Source organism: Gekko japonicus, unplaced genomic scaffold (assembly GCF_001447785.1).
Source record: "Gekko japonicus isolate JY-2015 unplaced genomic scaffold, Gekko_japonicus_V1.1 scaffold299, whole genome shotgun sequence".
Taxonomy (NCBI): Eukaryota; Metazoa; Chordata; class Lepidosauria; order Squamata; family Gekkonidae; genus Gekko; species Gekko japonicus.
In genome coordinates this window covers 839,594-866,343 of record NW_015170896.1, presented here as the reverse complement: position 1 = coordinate 866,343, position 26,750 = coordinate 839,594, and the positions used below count along the sequence as shown (strand labels likewise).

Sequence of the window (26,750 nt, the reverse complement as noted above, 5' to 3'; positions counted from 1 at the left end):
TTTGCTGAATTTTTGTCATGCTTTCAGCCAGATATTAACTTCTAAAGAAGTTAAGAGCGATATTGGTTTGGGGGCCTCTTGAACGGTAGCGGCTTCCTTCAGAGAATCTAGTTGTAGGTTGGCAAAGTACTTGAAAGTTCCGTTAGAGAGAACTTGGCTCACTGAACCCTTTACAGAACTACAGTTCCCAGGGTTCCATGGGAATAAGAAGTCACTGTTAGACTGGAGAGAGTCAGTGGTTCCTGAATTGTCCCTTGAAAAAAGTTGGGTCATCATGACACTCTTGCGGATGGGGCGGGGACAGGGTGAGCAGGGAGAGGAGAGTCAGTGGCAGGCTTGGTTTGTGTTAATAGGGTTGCCAAACTCCAGGCGGGGTTGTAGATTTTCTAGAATTATAGCTCCTCTTCAAACTACAGTTCCCCTGGAGAAAATGGCTGCCTTGGAGGGTGGGCTCTGTGGCATCGTGCCCAACTGAGGCCCCTTCCCCCTCCAAACCCCGCCCTCTCCTGGCTCCACCCCCTAGTCTCCAGGAATTTCCCGCCAGAGTTGCTCTGTGAAATTTTATATTTATACATTCTAAATATGGGGGGGAAAACCCACCTTGTTTTAGTATTAACTTACGTGAGATTCCTGTTGGGGCAGGGAAAGGGTAGGAAGGACTTACTGTGCTGTTGGGTTCCAAAAAGAATAGTAAAAGCGCAATCCTAAGAACGCTTTCTTGAGAATTCCTGTTGAAGATGGCAAAAAGGACATTGATGTGGTATATGATCACGACTGCCAGAATGACATATGCTCAATGTTGGAAACAAGATAAAGTCCCTAAAATTGGGGAATGGATTAAAAAATTACTTTTTATGGTTGAAATGGATAAAATGACAAGGAAACGTAATAATTTGGAAGCAGACGAATTTTTTGCAGACTGGAAAGACTTTAAAGAATATATGGAGAAATACTGGGATGTAAAGGACAATTTGCTTTGCTTTGAGAATTATTGAAAATTAAAGGATAGTAGAAAATAGATAAATGTATAAGAATAACAGTTGAAGGATAAGTTACCTGTGGATGTGAATAAGGAGAAAAGGAGGTATGGGAAAAAAACTTAAGAACTGGGCTGGAGGTTGGAGCACTGTGGGAAGCCGAGAAGGGGGGGGGGGAGGGAAGGATATATAATTGTATAAGTTTTGATATATGTTTGAACTTTTTTTAAATTATATCCTAATAAATTGTTTATGGTGAGAATTCCTGTTGAAGAGACCTGAAAGAGGATTCTGAGTAGACCCGTTTAGGATTATTGCTTAGAAATGGGTCTCAGCCCAAAAAGCCTGAGAGTGTCTGATTTAAGTCTTTGATGCAGACGTGCTCTCCAGAGGTTGGGAACTGGGGCATCTGAGTTTTCTGGAAGCAGGTGGACTCTGAAGGGCATGGAGAAGAGGGTGCTGGGAACTAATGCTTCTGCCGTGAATTAAAAGGAAGGCTTTTGAGTGCTGCTGGTCATATGATTTTTTTCCCCTTTTAGATCTTCCAAGCCTGGGCAGCCCTCCCATCAAGTGGCCCCTTCTACCCTCCAACCTTAATCACTGGTGTGTACACTACCTCCCGTTGCGTCAGGGAAGAGGTAGGAGTTCACACAGGGTTGTTTTTTTACTGGGGGCCATCCCTGGGAAAGATTGAAGGTCAAAGAAGACGGGGACGGCAAAGAATGAGATGGTTAGACAGTGTCATCGATGCAATGAACATGAAACTGAGCAAACTTCAGAGGACGGCGGAAGACAGGAAGGCCTGGCGTGATCTGGTCCACGGGGTCGCGGAGAGTCGGACTCGACTGTGCGACTGAACAACAACAACAACAACAAATCCCTGGATATTTTTTTCCTTTTCAGACAGAGTATGAGTTTTGGATGCAGTAGTAGTGAAGGATCTCTGAGCACATGCAGAGTGCCTTCTCATCACCATTGTGTCATCCCTGCCTGCTCATTTGCACGTCACAATAAACTGGTTTATAAACCATGGGTTGATCAAACCCTTGTGACATCTGAAAGCAGATGCTCTGAGAAACTGAGTCTTGTTGGTCGGTTGCAAACTGAAGTTTTGTCGCTGGTTGGCTGAGCTCAGTTTGTGCTAACTGTCCCTAGTGTCAGTGTCTGATGACCCTGCCTCCCTGCAGCTACAGTGGCCTCAGAGTTGACACTGTAGGGAGGGGGAGGGCAGGAGAGGAGGCAGCCTAACCATGGTTTGTTTCTGACATTTGACAAACCAACCAGTGTTTATTGCATAAACCGTGGTTTTCAACAAGCTGCCTGAACACAGCCTTAAATCCCACAAACGAATGGCACGACTTCCTGGCAGGTTTCAGCCCCAGCCAGGGTCGGATTGAGCCATTCAGATAGCCGAGAAGCTGTTTGGCTCACTCCTGACCTGTTGCATCTCGGGAGAGGAAGATGACAGAGAGCCTGCCCTTTCTGCTGCTGTGGCTGCATCTGAGCCGAGCAATCCCAGTGGCGCTGCAGGGTCTCAGCTTGTTTTGATCCTAGCCAACAGCTGGCCTTCCAGGGGGTGGCCCACCATTCAGTATCCCACGAGGTAGCAGGCCACTCTTGCTCTTGACCTCCCAGCATTGCTGCTCCAGCTTAGCTTGGAATCCTCCGAGTGAAACTCAAAGCATCAGGACAAGAAGTCTAACTGTAGATCTTCCATGCTGCCTTTAATTCGACCCTTGGGACACTGCTGCAATCGTGTTGTTGTTTTTTTGGAGGGGATGAGTGTTTTTTGTGTGTGTCTGGAAGTCATGGTTGACTTCTGGCGACCCCTAGTGGGGTTTGGATGTTTCAGAGAGGTGGCTTGCTATTGCCTGCCTCTGCGTCCTGGCCCTGGTATTCCTTGGAGGCCTCCCATCCAAGTGTTTGCCAGGGTCAGCCCCACTTAACTTCTGAGATCTGACGAGATCGGGCTTGTATGGGCTATCCAGGTCAGGGCTCCAACGCTGCGATCTTGTGGAGCATGTCTCGAAATATATAGAAGTCTGACCCATTTGGGGGAAATAGAGACTTCTTGTGGCAGAAATAAAAAATGCTATGTTGGCGCCAAGTGATAACAGTCTTGTATTATTTATTGGTTTATTTCATTTATAGTCTGCTTTTCAGAGATTCAAGGTGGATTACACAATTAATACCAGTGCAGTAGGAATAGTATCATACATGCAGCCCAAAATGCTATTGTTGTTCAGTCGCACACTCGAGTCCGACTCTTCGCGACCCCATGGACCAGATCATGCCAGGCCTTCCGGTCTTCCACCGTCCTCTGAAGTTGGCTCAATTTCATGTTCGTTGCATCTATGACACTGTCTAACCATCTCATCCTTTGCCGTCCCCGTCTTCTTTGACCTTCAATCTTTCCCAGCATCAGGGTCTTCTCCCGTGAGTGCTCCCTTCTCATTTGGTGGCCAAAGTATTTGAGCTTCAGTTTCATTATCTGGCCTTCCAGGGAACAGTCAGGGTTGATTTCTTTTAGGATTGACTGATTTGAACTTCTTGCAGTCCAAGGGACTCTCAAGAGTCTTCTCCAGCACCATAGTTCAAAATGCTATAGAACTGGATAATACATGGAGGAGACCTGGGTTAATACGTAGAGAGCAATGCAGCAAAGCCAGTGTGATCAGTGCCATGAACAGGGCTGTGCCCCTTGACCCCTCACCTCTTCCTCTGGTTTTCCATCCTTTGACCTCACATATCCTGTCCCCGATATCTTTCTGTTGAAACCAACTTAAAAGTAGGAAGGAAGATTTTGAAGTTCCCTGGAATGCTTCATCAGTCTGTGTATTTAATGAAAAAAAGAACGGCAGAGGTTATTGGGGGGTGGGTCGTATTTACTGTATTTTTGGTTATGATGGAAACATGTAAAGTCTCTGGCTGTCTTGAAATGGAGTCTAGGAAGTCCTACAGAGATTAGCTGGTGCTGGATGTCAAACAAATTTCAAGATGCATCTCGCTTTCAGGTTATCCTGGGAGGTACACGGTTGATTCCAGAATCCTTCCTCTTTCTCCCCTTGATTGTTCAGATTTCTGTTTAATGACTTAAATTGCAGATGTTTGGACCTGTTCTGATATCGCTGACTTTCCGGACAGCCAAGGAAGCAGTGGCATTGGGAAACAGCACCCCCTATGGTTTGGCTGCCAGTGTGTGGACGGAGACTCTTCCGCTAGCTCTGGAAGTTGCCCGCAGGTAACCTTCCCAATCTATTGCTAGTATATGTAGAGAGCGCGATTTGGCGATAGGCTGTGTGCTTTGCATGCAGCATGGCTCTGAGCCCAAAATAATCTGTGGTAGCAAATGTTGATTGCGGGTTGTGTGTGAAGACACGCACGTACCTTCCTCTGTTGGAGATTATGAAGAGCAGCTGCCAGTCAGAGCAGACCGTGGGCCAGGGGGCTCTCTCGATGTAAGGTAACTTCATATGCCTCTCTGTTAAGGTATATATTTCTATTAAGGTTACCATTCCCCAATTTGGGGTGGGGGATCCTCCAAGCAACATCAGGCGATGTGCCGATGTCACCCGGAAGTGACGAGGGTAACATCGGTAATGTTGGGGAGGTGATGCTCTGGTTTTGGGGCAAAACGCTATGATTTGAAGGCAGTTTTACCATAGAGTCTCGCTCAAAAACCAGAGTGTCACCCTCAACGTGCCTATGTCTGGGCTCTCTGGCCATCTTTGCTGGGCTCCCTGGCCACGATTTGAAGGCAGTTTTACCATAGAGTCTCACTCAAAAACCAGAGTGTCACCCTCAACATGCCTATGTCACTTCTGGGTGATGCAGGACAGTCTTCCCAAGTCCTTGGACCGCAGCAGGACTAGCTTCTAGCTCTCTCCTTTCTCTAATACAGGAATCAAGAGATTCTCCTACATTCCTCCCAGAGGGTGGGATTGGCACAAGTTATTTAATTGTTATTCATGTATTTACTTTTACGTAAGCCGCCCTGAGCCTGCCTTGGCGGGAAGGGTGGGGTATAAATTGGAAAAAATAAATAAATAAAATATGTCACTTCTGGGTGATGCAGGACACCTCTCCTGGTGACGTCGGCATGTTGGGGGTGACGCTTGCAGCTCCCAGAGAATCCCTCCACCAGCATCTCAAAGAGACCTGGAAAGCCTACCCCCCTGGTGTCCCGTCCCCCATTTCCTGTTTGTGAATCCAGTTTCACTTTTCCTCCTAACTACTTGGGCAATGCTGTTGCTGATCGATCTGCCCCTGAATCTCCCCCCCCCCCCAATGCCACCTTCTCAGTTTGCAGGTTGGGACAGTTTGGATCAACGGCCACAACATGCTAGATGCTGCATCTGCGTTTGGAGGCTGCAAAGAAAGTGGCTACGGTCGAGATGGAGGCAAAGAGGTTGGTCGGGCTGAGACTTAATTGGGGAGAGTGTGGGGCAGGGTGCGGTTTGCATGCACAAGTAGGCATGCAATATGGTCCCTAGCATCTCCAGAGCAGTGATACTTGCTCAGTGACTTGGGAGCCACCTGTGGCTCTTCTGAGCACTTTCCCCCCAATGTGGTACCTGCCCCATGTTTCAGAAAAGCGGGCCTTGTGATTGGCAGGTGGCTTCCACCTTGAAGCAGTTGATGCCAGAGGAATGAGTAAGCCGCGAGCCTCCCATAGGTGCAGGCCTGGTGTCTGGGATTAAAATAAATGTGGCTCTTTTGGTTGATGATAATTGCCTGAGTGGCTCTGTGTGAGATACAAAGTGAGTACCACTGAGTTAGAGGGTCTCTGGTTGTGGGGAAAGGCCAAGCGGATGCCAGTCAAGAGGAGACCATAATGAGCGAGTTTGCTGCATTGGTTAAGTGTGTGGCCTCTAATCTTGGAGAACCAGGTTTGATTCCCCACTTCTCCACTTGCAGCTGCTGGATGACCTTGGGTCAGTCACAGTTCTCTCAGAGCTATTCTGAAAACAGCAATTCTCAAAGGAGCTCTCTCGGCCCCACCTACGTCACAGAGTGTCTGTTGTGGGGAGGGGAAGGGAAAGGAGTTTGTAAACCACTCTGAGACTTCGAGTGAAGGGCGGGGTATAAATCCAGTCTCTTATTATTATTATTATTATTATTCTTAGAGGGACCATCTGAGTCACGATAAGATGGCATTGTAGGTCAGTGCAGGGACAGAGGGGCGGTGTTATGATTGCCCCGGGACATAAAGTGAAATAGATCTGTCAATTTTGAATACGAATCAAGGACAGAAGGACATAAAGTTAAACAGATCTGTTAATTTGAAGGCGACTCCTTTCTTCCTGCCCTCAGAGTCTTTATGAGTATGTGAGACCAAAGTGGGAGATCCGTCCATGCTCCAGCGCTGCAGACCTCAACTGCAAAACTTTTGCTACCTCACAGGGGACTGAGGCCCCTTTGAATCCTGGGGAGAAGAGAGTCCCACATTCCGTAACTTCGGATCCAGACAGGAATTTCCCCAGGTGAGAGAGCCTGTGTGATTATTCTTACTGCCGGGCCCGGCCAGGGGCAGGTTGGGACGTTAGAGACATCCCAGCAGCTAATGGAGCGGTGCGGCCTCTGCAGCAGGGACATCCGCACAGGGGCTCCTCACCTGGGACATGGCCAGGGGTGATGGAAACAGATGTCGGCGTGCCCCGTCGCCTTCTTCCCAAACTGCTGCAGGTGACAGACGAGCCCTGCTGTGGCCATTGGGCTTGGCTGGCTCCTGGCCATTCCTGGCCCTCGGGGATGGCAGCCAACCCAAAAACTTTCCCAGGATGTTAAAACACCGGTCCTGCTCCCCTGCTTGACCCCCCCATGCCAAAAATACCCGGATTGCATCGGACTCTTCTGTGAGGGGGGTCTGCTTAGGTGCATGCCGTATCGTTATATTTTTCTTATATTTAGGGGTGTGCACGACAAGGATCACTGCCTTGTCGTGGCGAGGGGGCTTGAGCAGTTCAATGAAGCTGTGGGCTATGCCGTGAAGGGCCACCCAAGACTGACAGGCCACAGCAGAGAACTCAGACCAAGAGTGACCCCCCCCCCCATGCCAAAAATACCCGGATTGCATCGGACTCTTTTGTGAGGGGGTCTGCTTAGGTGCATGCCGTATCGTTATATTTTTCTTATATAATGGTTTTTTAAAGAACAAAATACAGACTTTGGACTTTGAGGCTGTGTGGTAGGGCAGCAGACTGCTGTTCTGGCGGCCTCTTTCCTCCAGTCGCCTGAAAGGAAAGAATACTACAATCCCTGGAGCTGTTTGCGGGGAATCCTGTGGATTCAACATCCTTTGGTGGAACTAGCTTGAACGCGATTGCTGGGAGGCAGAGGAGGTGTCCCCTAATCCTTGTTCCTGTGTGTCTGTATGCTGGCAGCGTGGACCGAACTTACAAGCTGTACTATGGGGGAGCCCAGAAGAGGCCGGACTCCATGAGTTCCCGAGCAGTTCTCGACCACACTGGCAAAATCCTGGCTTACGTGGCAGACGGGAGCATCAAAGACATCCGTAATGCTGTGGAAGCGGCCCACAAGGCTGCCCCTGGGTGAGTCCGATTGGGGAATGGGGGCATAAGGTTGCCAACCTCCAGGGGGTGGCTGGAGATCTGCTATTATAACTGAGATCAGTTCACCTGGGGAAAATGGCCGCTTTGGAAGGTGGACTCTATGGCATTATATCCCATTGAAGTCCTTCCCCTCCCCAATCCTGCCCTCTTCAGGCTCCACCCCCAAAATCTCCAGGTATTTCCCAACTCAGAGCTGGAACCTCCAGGGGGACAAGAGGGGCCTGTTGCCCAGATGAGAGGGGAGAGAAAGCCCCTGGGTGTTTTCACCTCACACGTGCACACACAAAACCTTTGGCTGGGTCCGGGGGCCTGTTCTGTTACCGATGGGGCCTCCCCCTGGTGTTAGGAACGTCTTGCTCTGAAGGAAAGCGCCACTATCAGCATAATGGAATAACTGGATCTTAGCTCTCTCTCTCTCTCTTTCTCTCCACAAATGCTCCAATTCAGGGGGCAGTCAGTGACTGAAGGGTCGCCTCTCCCTGTATCAATCCCACCTGAGGTCCTTTCAAAAGATTCTGAGAGACAATTTGGTGTAGTGGTTAAGTGCGCGGACTCTAATCTGGGAGAACCGGGTTTGATTCCCCACTCCTCCACTTGCACCTGGCTGGATGACCTTGGGCAAGCCATAGTTCTGACAAGAGCTGTTCTTGAAAAAAAGCAGTTTCTGTCAGAGCTCTCTCAGCCCCACCTACCTCACAGGGTGTCTGTTGTGGGGAGGGGAAGGGAAAGGAGTTTGTAAGCCGCTCTGAGACACCTTTGGGTAGTGAAATGCAGGGTATAAATCCAATCTCTTCTTCTTCCAGACTTGCTCCTCTGTGCCAAAGTCACAGTCGTCTTCTGTAGCTGGGCTGTTCTTTGGAACACCCTTCCAAAGGAGTCAGTAAAAAGTCCCTTCACCGTCTAGGTCTTGGAACATATATTAGATGGTTCTGTTCCAAAGTGCTTTTTGGCTGTTGTTTTGTTTTTTAAAGATTGGACTCAGTGAAGGCTTTGTATATTTCTGTGATTTTTGGCTCCAGTGGTTCGGGGCAATGTACGTAGGCAGTGCTACTGTTGGTTATTTGACGCCTGAGGTGGTTGTGATGGATGGTTTTGTATTGTACTGTGCTTTTAATACTGTTGGCAGCTCCTTTCAGGAAGCAAGATACCGATTTGGTGGGCAGACAAAAGAAAGCACTTCTTCACCCAAGACTTGCATTTAATTTATTTAATTCATTACTATATATAGATATCCCACCTTTTCTAATGGCTGAAGAGGCCTACAAGTCATAATTAAAAACATCGCAATATAAAACCCCAGATAACACCCCCCCTTGCGCTTTGATTTATTTATTGTCTTGCCTGCCTCACTGAGTTTTGTGGCAGATTACACAGTACAAGTCAGTGCCATCAATAGGGTGGGACATCAATAAGGAATGTAATTGGATTAGGTTGTGGAAAGTAAATCCAACTAAAAATCTGGAACAAATATTAACTCTTGAGCCACACATTTTAGGACAGCTAATGCCATTCTTCTGTAATCTAGAAACCAAGTTCCACTTTTTGAGATGAAGTTTATCTGACATAATGCAAAGCATCTGTGTTCAAAAGCAGTATGTCTTTTGTTAGACACTGGTGACAATATGGCGGTGCTTGGAATCTCTGGAGGCACATCTCCGGCTGGCCACTGTTCTGTCTAGGATGGACTCTGGTGTCCAGTCTTAACAATGTGGTTTGTGTGTTTTATGGAACTTTATTACTCAGGACGGCAGGGATTACTTTAAAATACAATTAGACACATTCCTAGAAGAAATCTCTGCCAAAGGCTATTAACCACAATGGCAAAATGGAACCTCCATGTTCAGAAGCAGCATACTTCTGAATACTACCATTCACTGGGGGCAACAATGGGAGGGGGAGGCTTTGGCCTCCATACTCTACTTGTAGGCCTTCTTCAGTCATCTGGTTGGAAGAGAATGCTGGACTAGATGGATGCTTTGGTTTGACCCAGGAGGGCGTTATTTAAATAACCTTCCAAAGTAAGCTCAGTATGACTATACAGACGCTAAATAAGTGGGCATATTGTCTATAAGTTCCCGTGCCTGGGTTCTGAGCCTGATATTTGAGATTTTGGCTGCTTTAATGGGCCAAACAATTTAAAGGCAAGAGCTTCTGGGCGGGCAGCCTTGTTCTGCACGGTGCAGAGCTCTATGGCCTCACGAGGCCAGCAACATAAACCAGGGATTGGGAATCAAGGTAGGGCCCAGGGACTGCTGGTGGTGGCCCTCCCCTCTAGCATCAGAGTTCCTCCATTCTCTGTCCAGTTTTGGCATCTCTTGTGACTCGCTGACCCTAACTCTGCTCCCGAACTCATTTAGGGAGTCTGTTAAAGGAGTGTGAGCCCATATGTGTCTGAGTGTGAATGCACGCAGGTTCGGAAACTGCTTCATACCAAGTCAGGCCATGGGTGCATCTCGCTCAGTATTGTCGGCTCTGACTGGCAGCTGCTCGCCAGGGCCTCTGGCAAACCAGGCTCTTTCCCCAGTGCCTGCCCCATGAGATCTTTTTACTGGAGATTCCTGGGATCAGGACCTTTTGCAAGGAAAGCAGGTGTGCTCTGCTACGGAGCCCCAGCCCCCATCCTGCGACCCTACTCTTAATCGCTAGATTCTGGCTTTGGACCAGGTGGGTGAGGAGGGCAAAAGGTTTGCAAGGTGTTTTTGGCATGGGAGTGGGAGAGTGACAGAGACTGTCGGAAATAAAGGCGAATCCTCCTTTCGGGACCTGAAAGCACCAGGCCTTGCAGCTCTGCAGTCTGTGGGTAGGTCATCCCCAAGACCTCTTAAGGACTAGAGGCTTGGGCGCTCCCCTGGCTTTGCGTTGCTTAATTTCATTCTGGATTTTTAACCTGCTCTCCCCGGCAACCAGGCTCAGAGCGGGCAACATCATTTATGAAAACATTCAACCATCTGAAACATTATAATTCTAATACATAATTACAGTCAATACAGTAAAATACATAACGAATAAAATGCATAATTATAACCAGCTATACAACGAAATGATGGCGTAAAACCTCGGGGGGCAGTAATGTATGACTGTCTGTTAAGGAGGGGAGGGGAAGGGGAGAAAGGGAGAAAAAGGGGAGGCCAGTCCAGAACCTGTCGAGATGGAGCCTGTCGCTGCCCTCAGCCATAAGCCCGGTGGAGCAGCACTGTTTTATGTAGTGGTTAAGTGCGCGGACTCTAATCTGGGAGAACCGGGTTTGATTCCCCACTCCTCCACTTGCACCTGGCTGGATGACCTTGGGCAAGCCATAGTTTCTGACAAGAGCTGTCCTTGAAGAAGAGCAGTTTCTGTCAAGAGCTCTCTCAGCCCCGCCTACCTCACAGGGTGTCTGTTGTGGGGAGGGGAAGGGAAAGGAGTTTGTAAGCCGCTCTGAGACACCTTTGGGTAGTGCAGGGCAGGGTATAAATCCAATCTCCTCCTCTTCTTCTTTTACCTCACAGGGCGTCTGTTGTGGGGAGGGGAAGGGAAAGGAGTTTGTAAGCCGCTCTGAGACTCCAAGTGAAGGGCGGGGTATGAATCCAATCTCTTCTCTTCTCTTCTCTTCTCTTCTCACAGGCCGTGTGGAACTGTAACAAGTCCCGCAGGGCCCTGATCTCTCCCGGAAGATTCTTCCACCAGGTTGGAAGGCCCTGGCTCTAGTTGAGGACAGCTGGATGCTCTTTCAGTTTGTCGAGGAGCTTTTTTGGGAATCTGGCTTAGAAGGAAACACTGGCGTATGTCGGCTAGCAACAGTAAACTACGCCTGACTTCCCAAAACTCCTCAGAAATGGGTCTCCCCTCCAAGTGCTAATAAGGGCTGACCCTGCCCAGCTTCCGAGATCTGATGAGCTCCGGCTAGCCTGGGCTGTGCCGGTTGGGGCAGATGGGCCCTGCCCTCCCAACTAACTAAGCCATTCTAGTGCTTTTAAGGTATACACATCTTTTGATGTTGTTAAATCCCACTTGTTCTTTGGTACAACTGTAGGCAATTAAAAGCAAAAATCACCGGACTATTTAGAGAACATCAAGTCTAACAGAAAAGTGACACTGATAACAGTTCGCCGCTCTCCCATGACCTGGATAAGTCAATATCCATCTCCACCCCGTTAAATGCACTTCTTTGGTTAGACACTTTTAAAAAAATCAGTGCTTTAGCAGCAGCACTCTAAAATAATGTTCTGAGCCAAAAAAAAAACCCCACCCCATCACCCCTAAGTTATGCCTTGTCCATTAACAGGATCGTGACAACTCTCCGATGGCAGCGAATTCCCCCTGCTAAGATAGCGGCTGTAACCAAAAAACCCAGCCTGTCCTGCATCTCGAGTAAATAAATATGAAGGGAGGGATCCCACCGGGCTTTGTCTTGAAAGGACTGTACACGATTTCAAATAGTGAATGCCAGGAAAAAATCTTGTTGCAAGAAGGCCTTCTAGGACACAACAGTAAATGAAACAATACTAACACACACACACACCCCAATTTGTAGACATCACAGACATGTGGATGGCATAGGGTTGCCAACTGCAGATTGGGAAATTTCTTGAGATTTGAGAGTAGCACCTGGAGAGGGCAAGTTCTGGGGAGAAAAGTGACCTGGGTGAGATGTAATGCCATGGACTTCACCCTCCAAAGTAGCCACTTTCTCCAGAGGGACTGATCTGTGCAGTCTGGAGATCAATGGTAATTCTGGGAAGCGACCCCTGGGAAGGCATGCATGGCCCCCATTTGACTTTCCCAGAGTGTGCGGGGAGCAGAGAATGGAGAATGCTAAATCAAGCCGCTCGGACACACTAGGGATATGTATCAGTATAGCAGAATTGCACATTCACAAAAAGTGTGGTATCATGCAGTCAACATACTCCAACAGTCAACAAGTACCGTGCATAGATGATTATAACATATCATATATAATTTTATATTTTTTGAAAAATATTTTTACAATAATTTGTACATATATAATAAATCATCTTCTGTTATAGTCCTCCTCTGTTAAATAAAAGTTTTAAAAGGGAGGACTCCTTAAAGTCTTGAAACTTTATTTAACAGAGGAGGACTATTATTAAAGGTTGTACAATAGCTTTTGAGATTCTTGGAGATGATTTTTTATATTTTTGATTAAGATGATTTATTATATATGTACAAATTATTGTAAACATATTTTTCAAAAAATATAAAATTATTTATGATATGTTATAATCATCTGTGCACGGTACTTGTTGTATGTTGGTTTTCCTACTTACCGTGGGTCCTTGTTTGGTTTTGTCAACATACTCCAAGCAAATACATTGCAACCCTACTTCCCCAACCCCCGGCAACTCTCTCTTCAGAAATATGTTTTGATGGGATGACTGATAAAGCAAGAGACCTGGACCGCAGCTGTTGTCCTGGGCCTTGATGTTTCTATTCTCAGGTCAGGGGTGGCAACCAAGATTCCCTCTAAGCAGTGGAGTCTTGTGAGCGAAAATTCTACTTTGTGAGCTACTGGCATTAAAGTTGTGAGCGAGCGATTTGCCTACTGCATAAATGAGTTTGCTCTGGAGCCCTCCTTCCTGATCTGAGACGAAAATGTGTGAGCCGGAGGCTAAAAAACTGTGAGCTAGCTCACACTACCTCAGCTTAGAGGGAACACTGGTGGCGACGCATCCCAAAGAACTGGAACCGTGGGAAGGGAAGACGGTCAAGTTGAAAGCCGGTGTTCTGAACTCCTTGGAGAGTGGAGTCTTGCGGCCTAGAGTAGGCTGAACATGAACACATTTTTGGCTCCTTCACTTTCTGGTGGGTTTTCTGGGAAAACTAACCACTTGGATGGAAGGTTGGGCCATGTCTTCCAAGAATGAGGAACAGGGACCGCGAATGGAATGGGGGTCACTAAGCTAGAGTGGTGGAGGGGCCGGATGCTGAGAGTCCCTCTCGCTCTGAGGGAGGGAAATTGTGCTGCCTAGAAGGGACCAAGGTGAAAATAACACGGGGAGACTCATCTCTTTGTGGGATGGGGATGGGGCTCAATGGTGGAGCGTCAGCTTTGCAGGCAGAAGGTCTCGGGGTCAGTTCCCAGCATCTTCAGTAAAAAGGGTCAGGATTGGAATCAGGTGCTACAGAAGCCCTCTGCCTGAGACCCTGGAGAGCGGCTGCCAGTCAGAGCAGGCAATACTTACTAAACTAAGGGTCTGGCTGAGTATGAGGCAGCTTCATGGGTTCTTGAGAGAACTTTCATTTCTGGAGATTCCTGCTCAAGAGAAGAAGAAGGGATTGGATTTATACCCCGCCCTTCACTACCCAAAGGTGTCTCAGAGCGGCTTACAAACTCCTTTCCCTTCCCCTCCCCTCCCCTCCCCACAACAGACACCCTGTGAGGTAGGTGGGGCTGAGAGAGCTCTGACAGAAACTGCTCTTCTTCAGGGACAGCTCTTATCAGAGATGGCACTGGTATTTCTGGCCACTGTGTGACACAGAGTGTTGGACTGGATGGGCCTTTGGCCTGATCCAACATTGGCGTCTCTTATGTTCTATGTTCTTTCTTTTTTTCTTTCGATGGAAATATTTAGTACCCTTTAACATTAAACAAACTGTGGTAACTTACCTGACTTTAAACAAAGAAGAAGCTGAGGGACTATTGCTGAACACCATCTTTGCATCCAGAAGGATCTCAGGTGTGCAATTTCTGGCACCTCCAATTCCAGGATCTCAGGTGAGGGATCTTGGGAAAGGCTCTTTTCCGCCTGAGGCTCTGGAAAGCCCCTAACCAATCAAAGGAGGCGATACTGAGCTGTTTGGACCAAGGGCTTAATAAAGGTAAAGGTAAAGGTTCCCTTGCTCGAAAGCCAGTCGAATCTGACTCTAGGTTGCGGTGCTCATCTCTGTTTCAAAGCCGAAGAGCCAGCGCTGTCCGAAGACATTTCTGTGGTCATGTGGCCGGCATGACTAAACACCAAAGGCGCACGGAACGCTGTTACCTTCCCACTGAAGTGGTCCCTATTTATCTACTTGCAATTTCTTGCTTTCAAACGGCTAGGTTGGCAGGAGCTGGAACTAGAGACGGGAGCTCACTCCGTCATGCGGCACCCAGGTCTGGAAATGGTGACTACTGACCTTCCACAGCCTGCAGTTCAGCGTCTTAACCACTTGAGCCACCGCAGCTCCATGTAAGGGCTTAATAGGCCATGATAAATTTTCTTTGGCTATAGGAGCCAGTCCAGATATTTTAGAGCCATACTGATATTTTTTTTGAGCCTCCAAAATGTGGTATTTTCATGAGCATGTGGTTGATTATTGTTGCCATAAAACGTAATCCGAACCTCTTAACACTGTCCTGTATATTATTAAAGCTGTGACAAAAGTTTGGTAGCATATAAATAAATAGAGGGGAAAAGTTGATTGTCATCACAAAAAAGCCATCCGCTAACCCTGGGGTCCCTGATCTTTTTGAGCACGGGGGGGCCTTTGGAATTCTGATACTGGATGGCCGCCACAAGAGGTGGAGCCAACCACAACATGGCTGCCACAAGAGGTGGGGCCAACCACAGCATGGCTGCCACGAGGTGGCGCCAACCACAACATGGCTGCCACAAGAGGTGGAGCTGCCAACAAAATCTCAAAATATCAGCCATGCACAACTCTAATAGTAATTCTTCAGCGATTCAGGTGAAAGTTCTGTTTAACAGAAGAAGAAGAAGAAGAGATTGGATTTATACCCCGCACTTCACTTGGAGTCTCAGAGCGGCTTACAAACTCCTCTCCCTTCCCCTCCCCACAACAGACACCCCGTGAGGTGGGTGGGGCTGAGAGAACTCTGACACAAACTGCTCTCTCAGGAACAGCTGTGTCAGAGCTTGTGACTGACCCAAGGTCACACCAGCAGGTACAAGTGGAGGAGGGGGGAATCAAACCCGGTTCTCCTAGATTAGAGTCCGCACACTTAACCACTACACCAAACTGGCTCTTGCCTTTTTAAAATGCCTTTTTAAAATGAACATATTGTTTAAAAACGTTTTCTTGCATACGCACAGCTTATCTTCAGTCATATAGTGAAGGTCCTTGGGCTGTTAGGGTTGCCAGCTCTGGGTTGGGAAATCCCTGGAGATTTGGGGGCAAAACCTGGGGAGGGACGCCGTTGGGATATAATGCCATAGAGTCCGCCCTCCAATGCAGCTGTTTCTCTAGGGGAACTAATCTTCATAGTTTGGAGACCATGTGTAATTCTCAGGGGTCTTCTCCACCCTCCTCTTGGAGGTAGACAACCCTAGGTCTGATAGTTACTGGATTCCTCAACAGATTTATGTTCTCCCTGCAAGTTCTTTCCTTGAAAAGCAAGTGGTCAGTGGAGGTTTTGGGGACGAGGAGTCTGGGCTTGTTGGGATTGTTGACCCCTTTTCTGGGTCTCCTCAGATGGGCAAAGCAGACGGCTCATACCCGGGCGCAGATTTTGTACTACCTGGCTGAGAATCTGGAGCTTCGTCGAGCCGAAGTGGCGTCACAACTTGAGGCCCTGACCAGTGTGGGGAGAGAAGACGCCCTGCGGGAGGTGGACCTCAGCCTACAGCGGCTGTTCCACTGGGCAGCGTATTCCGACAAATACGGTGGGACCGTGCAGGTGAGAAACGGCAGGGTTGTGTACTTGGATGTATATGGTAGGGCTCTGTTTTTGGCAGGCTGCCAGCCTGGAGGGGTACAGAAGACCAGACCTAGTTTAATATTACCGTAATTGGGTCTGACCTGTGGCTTCTCCCTTTCCAGATACTTGGGAAATGTAGGCCCTGTTCACATGGAGCATTTGCCCCGCTGAAGGCACGGGAGTCCCGCAGAGTATCCAGGCGCAATCACACGGGAACATTTGGGAGGCGTAGCACTCCCGTGGCAAGCCGCCGAAGCCGCGCAGTAAAAACCACCTCACCGTATGTAGTGGCAAACGCTTTGCCACGGGCCACATATGGGAGCCTCCCGTCGTGTGATCGCGCCGGCGCGCAGCTTCCTCCCCCGTCGTCCTCTTTGCTGCAGGGAAGCCGCCGTCGCGTCTGATCTCATAATGGCGCATCAGACTGCGACGGTGCAAATAGCCGTGCTCCCCCCCACACACACGTTTTACGGCACGTCTGACCAGGGCCTTCATTACTTGGATGAGTTCTGCCATGCCTCTGTTTGACTATATGCTGGGAAAGATGGAAGGTCAAAGAAGACGGGGACGGCAAAGGATGAGATGGTTAGACAGTGTCATAGATGCAACGAACATGAAATTGAGCAAACTTCAGAAGATGGCGGAAGACCGGAAGGCCTGGCGTGATCTGGTCCATGGGGTCGCGAAGAGTCGGACTCGACTGTGCGACTGAACAACAACAAAAATTCAGTTAACTGCATGGAACTTTGAAGATTTCTGCATGAAAGTGGGGTTTGAGTTTGGGAGTGGTTTCTATATCCTTTCACAGTCTATACAACCCCCAGAGCATTTATTTATAGCATTTTAATCAAGCCTTTTAGCTGTTGGTGCCTGAAGTGGCTTAAGGTTGCCAACCTCCAGGTGAGGCCTGAAGTTCTTCTGGAATTACAACTGATCTCTAGACAGAGCTCAGTTCCCCCCGGGAAAATGGCTGCTTTGGAGGGGGGACTTCCCCCCCCCAGTCTTCAGGAATTTCCCAACCCCGAGTTGACAACCCTATTTAACAGTACATAAAAATAATATAATACAAATGGCAGTAGATGCAACTGGAATGGCTGTTTAAAACCTAAAAGCAGCAGTCAGACGTGCATCACCAGGTCTTCTTTTAGAGCCTCATAGGTCAAAAGCAGCACTTTGAGTTGCACCCCATTCAGCTTCATGTCTTTTCCCACTCCTTATAACAATGCTTTTTTTTCAGGAGAATTTGACTAAGAAGAAAACAAATAAGAAGCTATGTTTTTAAAAAGAAACTAAGTTGAATCAAGAGGTTGACATCTTCCAACTTTATAAGGCTTTTTACCAGGGCTTTTTTTGTAGAAAAAGCCCAGCAGGAACTTATTAGCATAATAGGCCACACCCAACAACAGAAACTCATTAGCATATCCAGCCACACCCATGAGAGCATAGCTCATTAGCATATTAGGCTGCAGCCCCATGCTACCAGAAGTGTTGACATCCAGCCACACCCACCTTTTGCTTCTTATTCTGTCTCCCTTGTTTGTTGTCAAAACCCAGGGCTTTTTTTGTAGCAGGAACTCCTTTGCATGTTAGGCCACACCCCTAATGTAGCCAGTCCTAATGAGTTTCTGCTATTGGGTGTGGCTTATTATGCTAATGAGTTCCTGCTGGGCGTAGTCAACTTGGGAGCCAGCCGGAACTCCGTTCCTGTGCGCTCCTGCCCAAAAATAACCCTGCTTCTTACTTATGAGGAAGACTGGTGAAATGAGTGTAGAAACTGGTGTGCTCATCGAGGATATGATTATGTTGGACTTTGCCTATGTCTGAATTATCTAACCAGATTGTAAGATTAATAGCTTCACAAATTGATGCGTATAGAATTATTAAATGTGTCATTCTTAATTTTACCACAGTGGTTTTTGGTTCGTTGGCATGTATCTGCACACTGTGACCCCTTCTCTGGCTTTTCTGACTTGACGGTCACTGTTAACAGCCTGTCTTATCTCCCGTATTCTGAACTAATGGAGGACTTCCCTCTTTCATGCCTGCCACTTGCTTCCCTCTCTTAACAGGAAACCGTTTTGTATGGTGCCTCTCTTCTCTTCCGAGAGCCTGTAGGCGTCGTGGGAATCACCTGCCCTGACGAACAGCCCCTGCTGAGTTTCATCAGCTTGTTGGCTCCCGCCATCATCCGTGGCAACTGCGTGGTGATGGTCCCCAGCGAGCGGTACCCGCTGCCCGCCCTGGATTTCTACCAGGTACTGCTCTCTTTTCTCTTTTTTCCTATCTTACCTTGTATCCCAAAGAGAACCTGTGCACATTTATACATGCACGTATATGCAGCTGTGCCTTGACCCGGATGGCCCAGGAGTTCATGATCTCGTCAGATCTGGGAAGCTAAGCAGGCCCAGCTCTGGTTTGTACTCGGATGGGAGACCAGTGTCAGAACCCACAGCCAACAACGTGGTACACGCTTATCAGGAAAGGTAATACTTTATTGAAGATGCATTAACATAGGCACTGTTAAGAATGGCGGCTGCCCCTGGGGCATAATAGGATATAGGGTATTCGTATGCACCCCCCCCCCACTGCCCTGGCCAATTAGCCACACTCCCGCGCGCGGGAGAAAGAGCTCCGGCCGTTTAGCGCTGAAGCTGGGAACCAAACTCTCTCCCACGGTTCCTGAGAAACCCAGACATCAACATCACCACCTGCAGAACTTATAGATAAGCGTTACAGCAGCAAAGAAGCACCGAAGGAATGCACTGGCAATCCATGTTCCCTCTAAGCCGTGGAGTCTTGTGAACAAAAATTCTACTTTGTGAGCTACTGCCATTAATATTGTGAGCGAGCGATTTGGCTACAGCATCAATTAGTTTGCTCTGGAGCCATCCTTCCTGAGCTAAGGCAAAAATGTGTGAGCTGGAGGCTAACAAACTGTGAGCTAGCTCACACCAACTCAGCTTAGAGGGAACACTGCTGGCAATTAGAATACAACTAACCTCCCCACCCCCATGGCAGCATAGCTGACAACCAGCAGGGAAGTCCAGGGTCGCTGTGCAGAGGGCAGGCTGCAGCAAACCACCTCTGTTTGTCTCTTGCCTTGGAAACCCCACGGGGTGGCCATGAGTCGGCTACGACTTGACGGCACTTTCCACCACCAGCACCATAAACGAGTGTGGTTGGATGTGATCCTTGGGAAAGAGGGAGGAGGCTGTCCTGAAGTCGGAGGTTCAACTTCATTGACTGAAAAGCGTAGCCCCCTTTTCAGATAAACAAGCCTATGCTATTATTAAACAAAGATTTCTCGACATCGAAAGGCAAGATGCTCCCCAAGTAGGCTGGGGACTTTTGACACGGGCTCTGCTGCGAAGTATCTGTCAAGTTTAACAGCCCCACACCATTGCAGAGCATACATGCTGGCACGCTTTAATGTTCTGCCATCGGAGGTGCTTTTAGGGAGGTACCGCCAGATACCATATGTAGACAGACTTTGTCCTTGCTCTCTAAAAGATATAGAATCTACTACACACACCATACTTCATTGCCCCCTCTATAGGGATATCCGATCTCGTTTCATTACTCCACTTCTAGAGGGTAAGAACTGGCACTCTGATGACTCAATTGTTCACTTTCTTCTGTTTAATTCTAACTGCGAAATAATGGAGACCTACCATAGAGGTTTTGCCCAAATACCAGAGTGTCACCCAGAGGTTGCCAGTGTGATGACATCACTTCCTGTGTGTGCTGAAACTGACATCACCACGTCACCAGCAGCATCACCTGGGCCTTCCTCTCCCTCTCCTAGTAAGTCCCCTCACCGGCCAGCTGATTGGCAGTGGAGTGACGGGGCTTGGCAGCGGCGGGAGACCCCTGCCTCCAGCAGGAGAGCAGGCAACCCTTGTTGTAGGAGATGGCCATTCTTCAGTTGTTCAATTCAGGAAGGGGAATTTGATTGCCACGTTGGCAGTGACAGGATTGTTATTGAGTACCTGGGAATGTGGCTTGGTGGTCAGTGGGCACCAGTGGCATTGGCTTTTTGTTTCTGGGGTGGTCTCAGCTGATCACAATCTAAGTCTCCGGCAAGAGTCTTGCGGCTCTTTTATCCGGGTGATGTACAAGGCAATCCTCAGAAGAGTTTCAGCTTCCCAAGTCCATTGAAGTTCATGGGCTTGGAACAATGTAACCCCGTTTAGGATTGCACTAGCAGTGTGGTCTTGGTCTCCTTCGTTTGCTCCGTTTCTTTGGCATAAAGCAGTATAGACTTACCAGGGGTCATTTTGTAGGAAAAGAGGTGCAGGAGCACATTAGCATAACTCATTAGCATAACTTATTTGCATATGCCACACCCCCTGACATCACCGGAAGTGTGTCAGAAGGCAACATCCACTGCTCAGGCTCCACTGGACTGTTCTGGATTGCTAGCTATTGGGGGGGGGGAACGTGCAGATCTGTCCTCACAGAGGAGGGAGAGCTTGTACCTGAATAAAACTGGGTCTTAAAGGTGCCACTGGACTGTTTTGGACCAGGGGCCGGGCTCTGCAACTTACCTGGCTGCTTCTTGCTCTGACTGAGGGCTGCTGGGAGCAGGGGGTGGGGCTTCTTGCATGTGCCAGCCCCCTGGGCTCTTTACTGCCGGAGCTCCGCTCCTGTCCGCTCCTACAGGAAATGACCCCTGAGACTTACCAAGATGGAACTGATGCATGCTATGTAATATTTACACAGGGGGTGTACTTTTGGCTAATGCCAGTAAACATGACACAATAAATTGTTTGGATGGTTTTGCAGTGTGTAAATCCAGCATCTTTACGTGAGTTGTGAAGCAGAAACAAATCCCCAGAGAGGCCTCTCGATTGCCTTTACCTCAACTTTCTCACCTCTATTGCTTTTTTTTTTAAATTTCGTATTTCTATGTTTGAAGTTGTAATGAATTTACAGCAGAGTATCCTGAAATAATGAAACAGGACCCATTTTGCAAAGGTACAGATCTTTTGCTCTTATCATAAGGTGGGAAAGTTCCTACCAACAGAATATTATATGACTACAATAATTACAATAAAATTTTGAATACATGTGTAGTGGAACTACCATTTCGTTTTTCTTTTAGTATGTCTGTGCCTTAAATGTAGCTGGCTTCATGTCCCATTTTTCATGGACTCTCCATATGAAATGAAGAGGAACCATTTTTCTAAGCAACTTGTAGCAGGAACCAACTTGACCATATTTGATGGGGTCAATTTCCCCATAACAAGTAGATTCAAAACTTCTGCTAATCACTGAGCCTCAGAAGGGACATCATTAGCATGCCATTTACTAATCAAGACAACCTTCACTGAGGTTTATAACTATCTTGTCTACCAACAAGCAAATATTCATGTACAAAGTTATCTGATAAAGTACCGAGCTTTAAGCCCTGACCTGGATTGCCGACGCTAGCCTGATGTTGTCAGATTTCTGAAGCTAAGCAGGGTTGGCCCTGGCCAGTATTTGAATGGGAGACCTCCAAGAAATACCAGAGGTGTGACCAGTGTTCCCTCTAAGGTGAGTTAGTGTGAGCTACCTCATAGTTTTTTAGCCTCTGGCTCACACATTTTTGTCTTCGCTCAGGAAGGGTGGCTCCAGAGCAAACTAATTTATGCAGTAGCCAAATCGCTCGCTCACAACTTTAATGCCAGTAGCTCAGAAAGCAGCATTTTTGCTCACAGCTTAGGGGGAGCATTGGGTATGGGCTCTTTTTGTAGCAGGAACTCCTTTGCATATTAGGCAACACACCCCTAATGTAGCCAATCCTCCAAGAGCTTACAGTAGCCCCTGTAAGAAGAGCTCTGTAAGCTCTTGGGGGATTGGCTACATTGGGGGGGTGTCACCTAATATGCAAAGGAGTTCCTGCAGCCAATGGCAAACCACCTCTGAAGGTCTCTTGTCTGGAAACCCCCATCAGGCTATGAGAAGTCAGCTGTAACTTGGCGGGGGGGGGGAACAAAAATAAAACTGAGCTCTAAATCTTTTGGAGACTAACAGAATTGGGTCTTTCTTTCTTTCTTTCTTTCTTTCTTTCTTTCTTTCTTTCTTTCTTTCTTTCTTTCTTTCTTTCTTCTTAATTTATATCCCGCCTTTCTGCCCTTGCAAGAGCCACCAAGGCTGCTAACAATTTAAAACATCCATGATAAAAATCACATTATAAAACCATTAAAATCAGCCCCCCCTCCCAAGGTAAAGGTAAAGGTTCCCTTGCTCGAAAGCCAGTCAAATCAGACTCTAGGGTTGCGGTGCTCATCTCCGTTTCAAAGCCGAAGAGCCAGCGCTGTCTGAAGACGTTTCCGTGGTCATGTGTCCGGGGCATGACTAAACACCAAGGCGCACGGAACGCTGTTACCTTCCCAACGAAGTGGTACCTATTTATCTACTTGAGATAGAGATGGGAGCTCACTCCATCATGCGGCACCCAGGTCTTGAACTGCTGAACTACTGACCTTCCACAGCCTGCAGTTCAGCGTCTTAACCACTTGAGCCACCGCAGCTCCCTCCCAAACTTATACACAATTAAAACAATTTTCAAAAAGTTAAAAAAAACTGAGTTAGAATGCATACAAAACATAAAAACCTTGGTTTGAAAGGAGGGGATCATTGAGGGAATGCCAAACAAAAAGTCTTCCTCTGCTGGCGGAAGACGGCAACAGAAGGGGAGTTCCAGAGCTTTGGTGCCATGACCGGGAAGGCCCCGTCCCTGGTTGCCACCTGCCTCACCTTAGAAGGTGGGGGCACCCAAAGCAGGGCCTCTGAAGATGACCATAATGGCTGGGGCGAGTTCATAAGGGATTAGATGATCCTTCAGGTATGTTGGTCCCAAACCGTATAGGGCAGGGGTGTCGAACTCATTTGTTATGGAGGGCCGGATTTTACATAAATTGGACTTTGTTGGGCTGGGCCATGTGTGTTATTAAATGTAATGCTAGGTAGTAGAGATATAAACTTTATAAAGGACACAAGCACAAAGATTTTTTTTTACTTAAAATAAAAACATGCTTGAAACATTAGCACTCTTGCAATATTTTAACAGTCTCTGATAACTGACACTTTTTGCTCTGAATTATTGCATCAAAATGTCTGTGCTGTAGCAATCTGGGAGGGGAGGAGCTTCCGCCCAGTGCAGGGAGCAGAAGCTTGCCTATCTATCTCTCCTGAGCGATTGAGAGAGTCTGGGCATAAGAGGCTGTGGGTCTTGAATACTAACCAGTTACGGGAAATAGGTAGTCGCATTAGATTTGATTGATTTTGCCTTTAGACACATATATTTTAATCACCTTGTCTTGGTTTCAATGCCCCATTACTGTATTAATAAACCATTTGTTTAATGTTCTCTGCCTGGTCATCACGCCTATATTTCTCGGCTTAAAAGGGGCATTTTGGTTGGGCTTGGGAGGGTACTCTGGGCCTTCCCAAGGGACCCTAAGTCCAGAGTGGTGGCAGACGAAGCTGGCAACCCACAGGGGGTTATGACACATCACTTCCAGGGGAAAACCAGAAGTGACATCACACTAGTTGGTCCTAGGTCTGCATGACATCGTGACTGGGTTTTCCCCAAAGTGATGTAACACCAGTGCCCTTTTTACAATTTATTTTTCTTCTGCTGGGGGTTGCCAGCAAGAGGTCTTCTACTGTAGAATGAGACCTGGTGACATAGTTCCTAACCATAAAAGGACTAACGTTGCAGGCTTAGAAAAGAAACAGCCTCAGTACACACGCTGAAAAGAAGACTCAACTGTTCCACCCAATTGAGAGATGCTCTGTCACTGCAGATTCTTAGAGGGTCATGTGCGCTAAATAGCTACACAAATATTTGAGCGCCCTACTGTGAGAAGATAAATCCTGGCTGTAACGAATGAGAAAAACCTTCTTCCATCTGTCATTCATTGCATACTTGGCCCCCCTTCATATCAGTTCTTTTCGCTAGATTTTATAATGTTACGAGAAATATTTTGGTAGAGATGTGTTGGGTCAAAAAGGAAGAACTGTATCCAAACAATAACCATTAAAAGTATGTTTGTTGTAACACAAGGGTGGTTTTCCTTCCAAAGTATAAGAATTTTGTGTTCGTAAAGGACCCCTTTTGGGTGGTAGGAACTGTTTATGTAGACGTTAAAGCCAGTTCCAAAATTGCGTTGATATCAAGCTGCTGACTCACCGTCCGGGAAGAGGCTCCCGAGGAGCCGTCACATGTCCATCCTTTGCTTAAAATAGGATATTTTCCACCATCCCGCAGCGGTGATTCTTAATAGCCTTGACTAGTTCTATCTTGTCAGATCATGGAAGCTAAGCAGGGTCCACCCTGGTTAGTACTTGGATGGGAACACACGGGGGGCAGCTAAGCAGAGGCAGGCAGCGGCAAACCCCCACCTCTGCTTGCCATCTGCCTTGAAAATTCCGTGCTCCTGAGCAATGCTCCCTCTAAGCTGCGGAGTCTTGTGAGCAAAAATTCTCCTTTGTGAGCCACTGGTATTAAAGTTGTGAGCGAGCGATTTGGCTACTGCATAAATTAGCTTGCTCTGGAGCAGTGTTCCCTCTAAGCTGAGTTAGTGTGAGCTAGCTCACAGTTTTTTAGCCTCCGGCCCGGCTCACACATTTTCGTCTTGGCTCAGGAAGGCAGGCTCCAGAGCAAACTGATTTATTCAGTAGCCAAATCGCTCGCTCACAACTTTAATGCCAGTAGCTCACAGAGTAGAATTTTTGCTCACAAGACTACACAGCTTAGAGGGAACATTGCTCTGGAGCCGTCCTTCCTGAGCAGAAACAAAAATGTGTGGGCCGGAGGCTAAAAAACTGAGCCAGCTCACACTAACTCAGCTTAGATGGGAACACTGCTCCTGAGGTTGTCCTGAGTCCGTTGCGACACGACAGCACAATTCTGTGTACCCCGATTTAATCCAAACATCATAGTAGGGTGACACCTTTATTTAAGACTGCCTTGAAAATTCCCCAAGGCAGTTTTTTTTTAATGTTGAGTTTATCGCAGTTGCTCATCAAGCTGGATGAAAAGCAAGCAGTACTCCACAGCAAAAAAAAGAAAGAAAGAACAAAAGGAAAAAACCATTGCTGCCTTTGACTTAAAAGGTTTCAGTTTGCATGATGTCATAGCGTCGCAGGATCTCGGGGGGGGGCTAAAGGTTCCTGGGCCACAGAAGCACTGGCTGTGTTCACTCTTGGAAAATTAGAAAAACTACCAGTTGTTCTCTGTTTCTAGATGCCTTCATAGAAGAAAGAGAGCCAAGTTGGTGTAGTGGTTAAGAGCGGCAGACTCTAATCTGGAGAACCGGGTCTGATTCCCCACTTCCTCACATCAAGCCCGCTGGGTGACCTTGGGTCAGTCACGGTTCTCTCAGAGCTCTCTCAGCCCCACCTACCTCACAGGGTGTCTGTTCTGGAGAGAGGAAGGGAAGGAGATCGTAAGCTGCTCTGAGACTCCGAGTGAAGGGCGGAGTATGAATCCAACTCTTCTTCTTTTCCTTCGTCTCCTTCCTCTTCTGATTCAGATGGGTAGCCGTGTTGGTCTGAAGCAGCAGAACAAAGTTTGAGTCCAGCGGCACCTTTAAGGCCAACAAAGTTTAACTGCAGGTATAAGCTTTTGTGTGCATACACAGTTCTTCAGACACAATGAAATGAAATCTCCTCAAGCCCCGCTTACAGGGGAAAAAGAGGGTGGGGGGGTGCCATTAGAAAGGGCCAGTCAGCCCTACCTATGCATCTTGGCTGTGACTGGCCCTTCCTAGCGGCTGCCCTCCACCCTCTTTTTCCCCTGTGTGAGGCCTGAGGAGATTTCATTCCATTGTGTCTGAAGAAGTGTGCATGCACACAAAAGCTTATACCCAGAATTAAACTTTGTTGGTCTTAAAGGTGCCGCTGGGCTCAAACTTTGTTCTACACCTTTACAGAAGTACAGAAAGATGTGGCCGTGATGCCCAACTTGCACCACATGGGGGCAGGCCTTGCACTAAAGCAAGAGATCTCCCTCCCTGAGCCTCCCGTTCCCTGCCTCTGCTTGGTGATGGGTAAGACTGGGGAGGATGCGACGTGGGAACTGATGCATGAGGTCACTTGTGTCGCAAAACCAGAAATGACGTCATCATGTTGGAATGGTTCTCTAGGATTCGCCCAAACTCTCCAGCACGATGACATCCCTTCTGGTTTTGTGATGTGACCATGTGTGTTGGCACAGCATTAACTACCTTATCCCCACCCCTCAATTTATCCTGCCAAACTGCCAGTTAGGGCTGGCCACCCTAGCACAATGGTCCCTGATGTTGTGTTTTCTAGTGCCCATTTGCTTCTTCTCCACAGAGAGCATCCATTTGGAAACAGTTGCCAGCCTCCTAGGTTTGGAACCTCCCAAAAGGTGCCAGTTTGGTGCAGTGGTTAAGTGCGTGGACTCTAATCTGGGAGAACTGGGTTTGATTCCCCACCCCTCCACTTGCACCTGCTGGATGACCTTGGGCAAGCCATAGTTCTGGCACAGCTGTTCTTGATGCCCTTGGGCAAGCTGTTCTTGAAGAAGAGCAGTTTCTGTCAGAG

General features: G+C 47.8%; 1 protein-coding gene across 1 annotated transcript in view; it reads left to right on the top strand.

The window, feature by feature from the left end:
* ALDH16A1 (aldehyde dehydrogenase 16 family member A1) overlaps window positions 1–26,750 on the top strand; it is a 60,286-nt gene that overhangs the window by 19,622 nt on the left and 13,914 nt on the right. Inside the window, exons 9-15 of the mRNA XM_015418537.1 lie at window positions 1,517–1,615; window positions 4,082–4,218; window positions 5,280–5,385; window positions 6,291–6,460; window positions 7,361–7,528; window positions 15,962–16,166; window positions 18,257–18,442. Coding sequence (XP_015274023.1) covers window positions 1,517–1,615; window positions 4,082–4,218; window positions 5,280–5,385; window positions 6,291–6,460; window positions 7,361–7,528; window positions 15,962–16,166; window positions 18,257–18,442 — 1,071 coding nt within the window. The remainder of the gene's footprint in view (window positions 1–1,516; window positions 1,616–4,081; window positions 4,219–5,279; window positions 5,386–6,290; window positions 6,461–7,360; window positions 7,529–15,961; window positions 16,167–18,256; window positions 18,443–26,750) is intronic.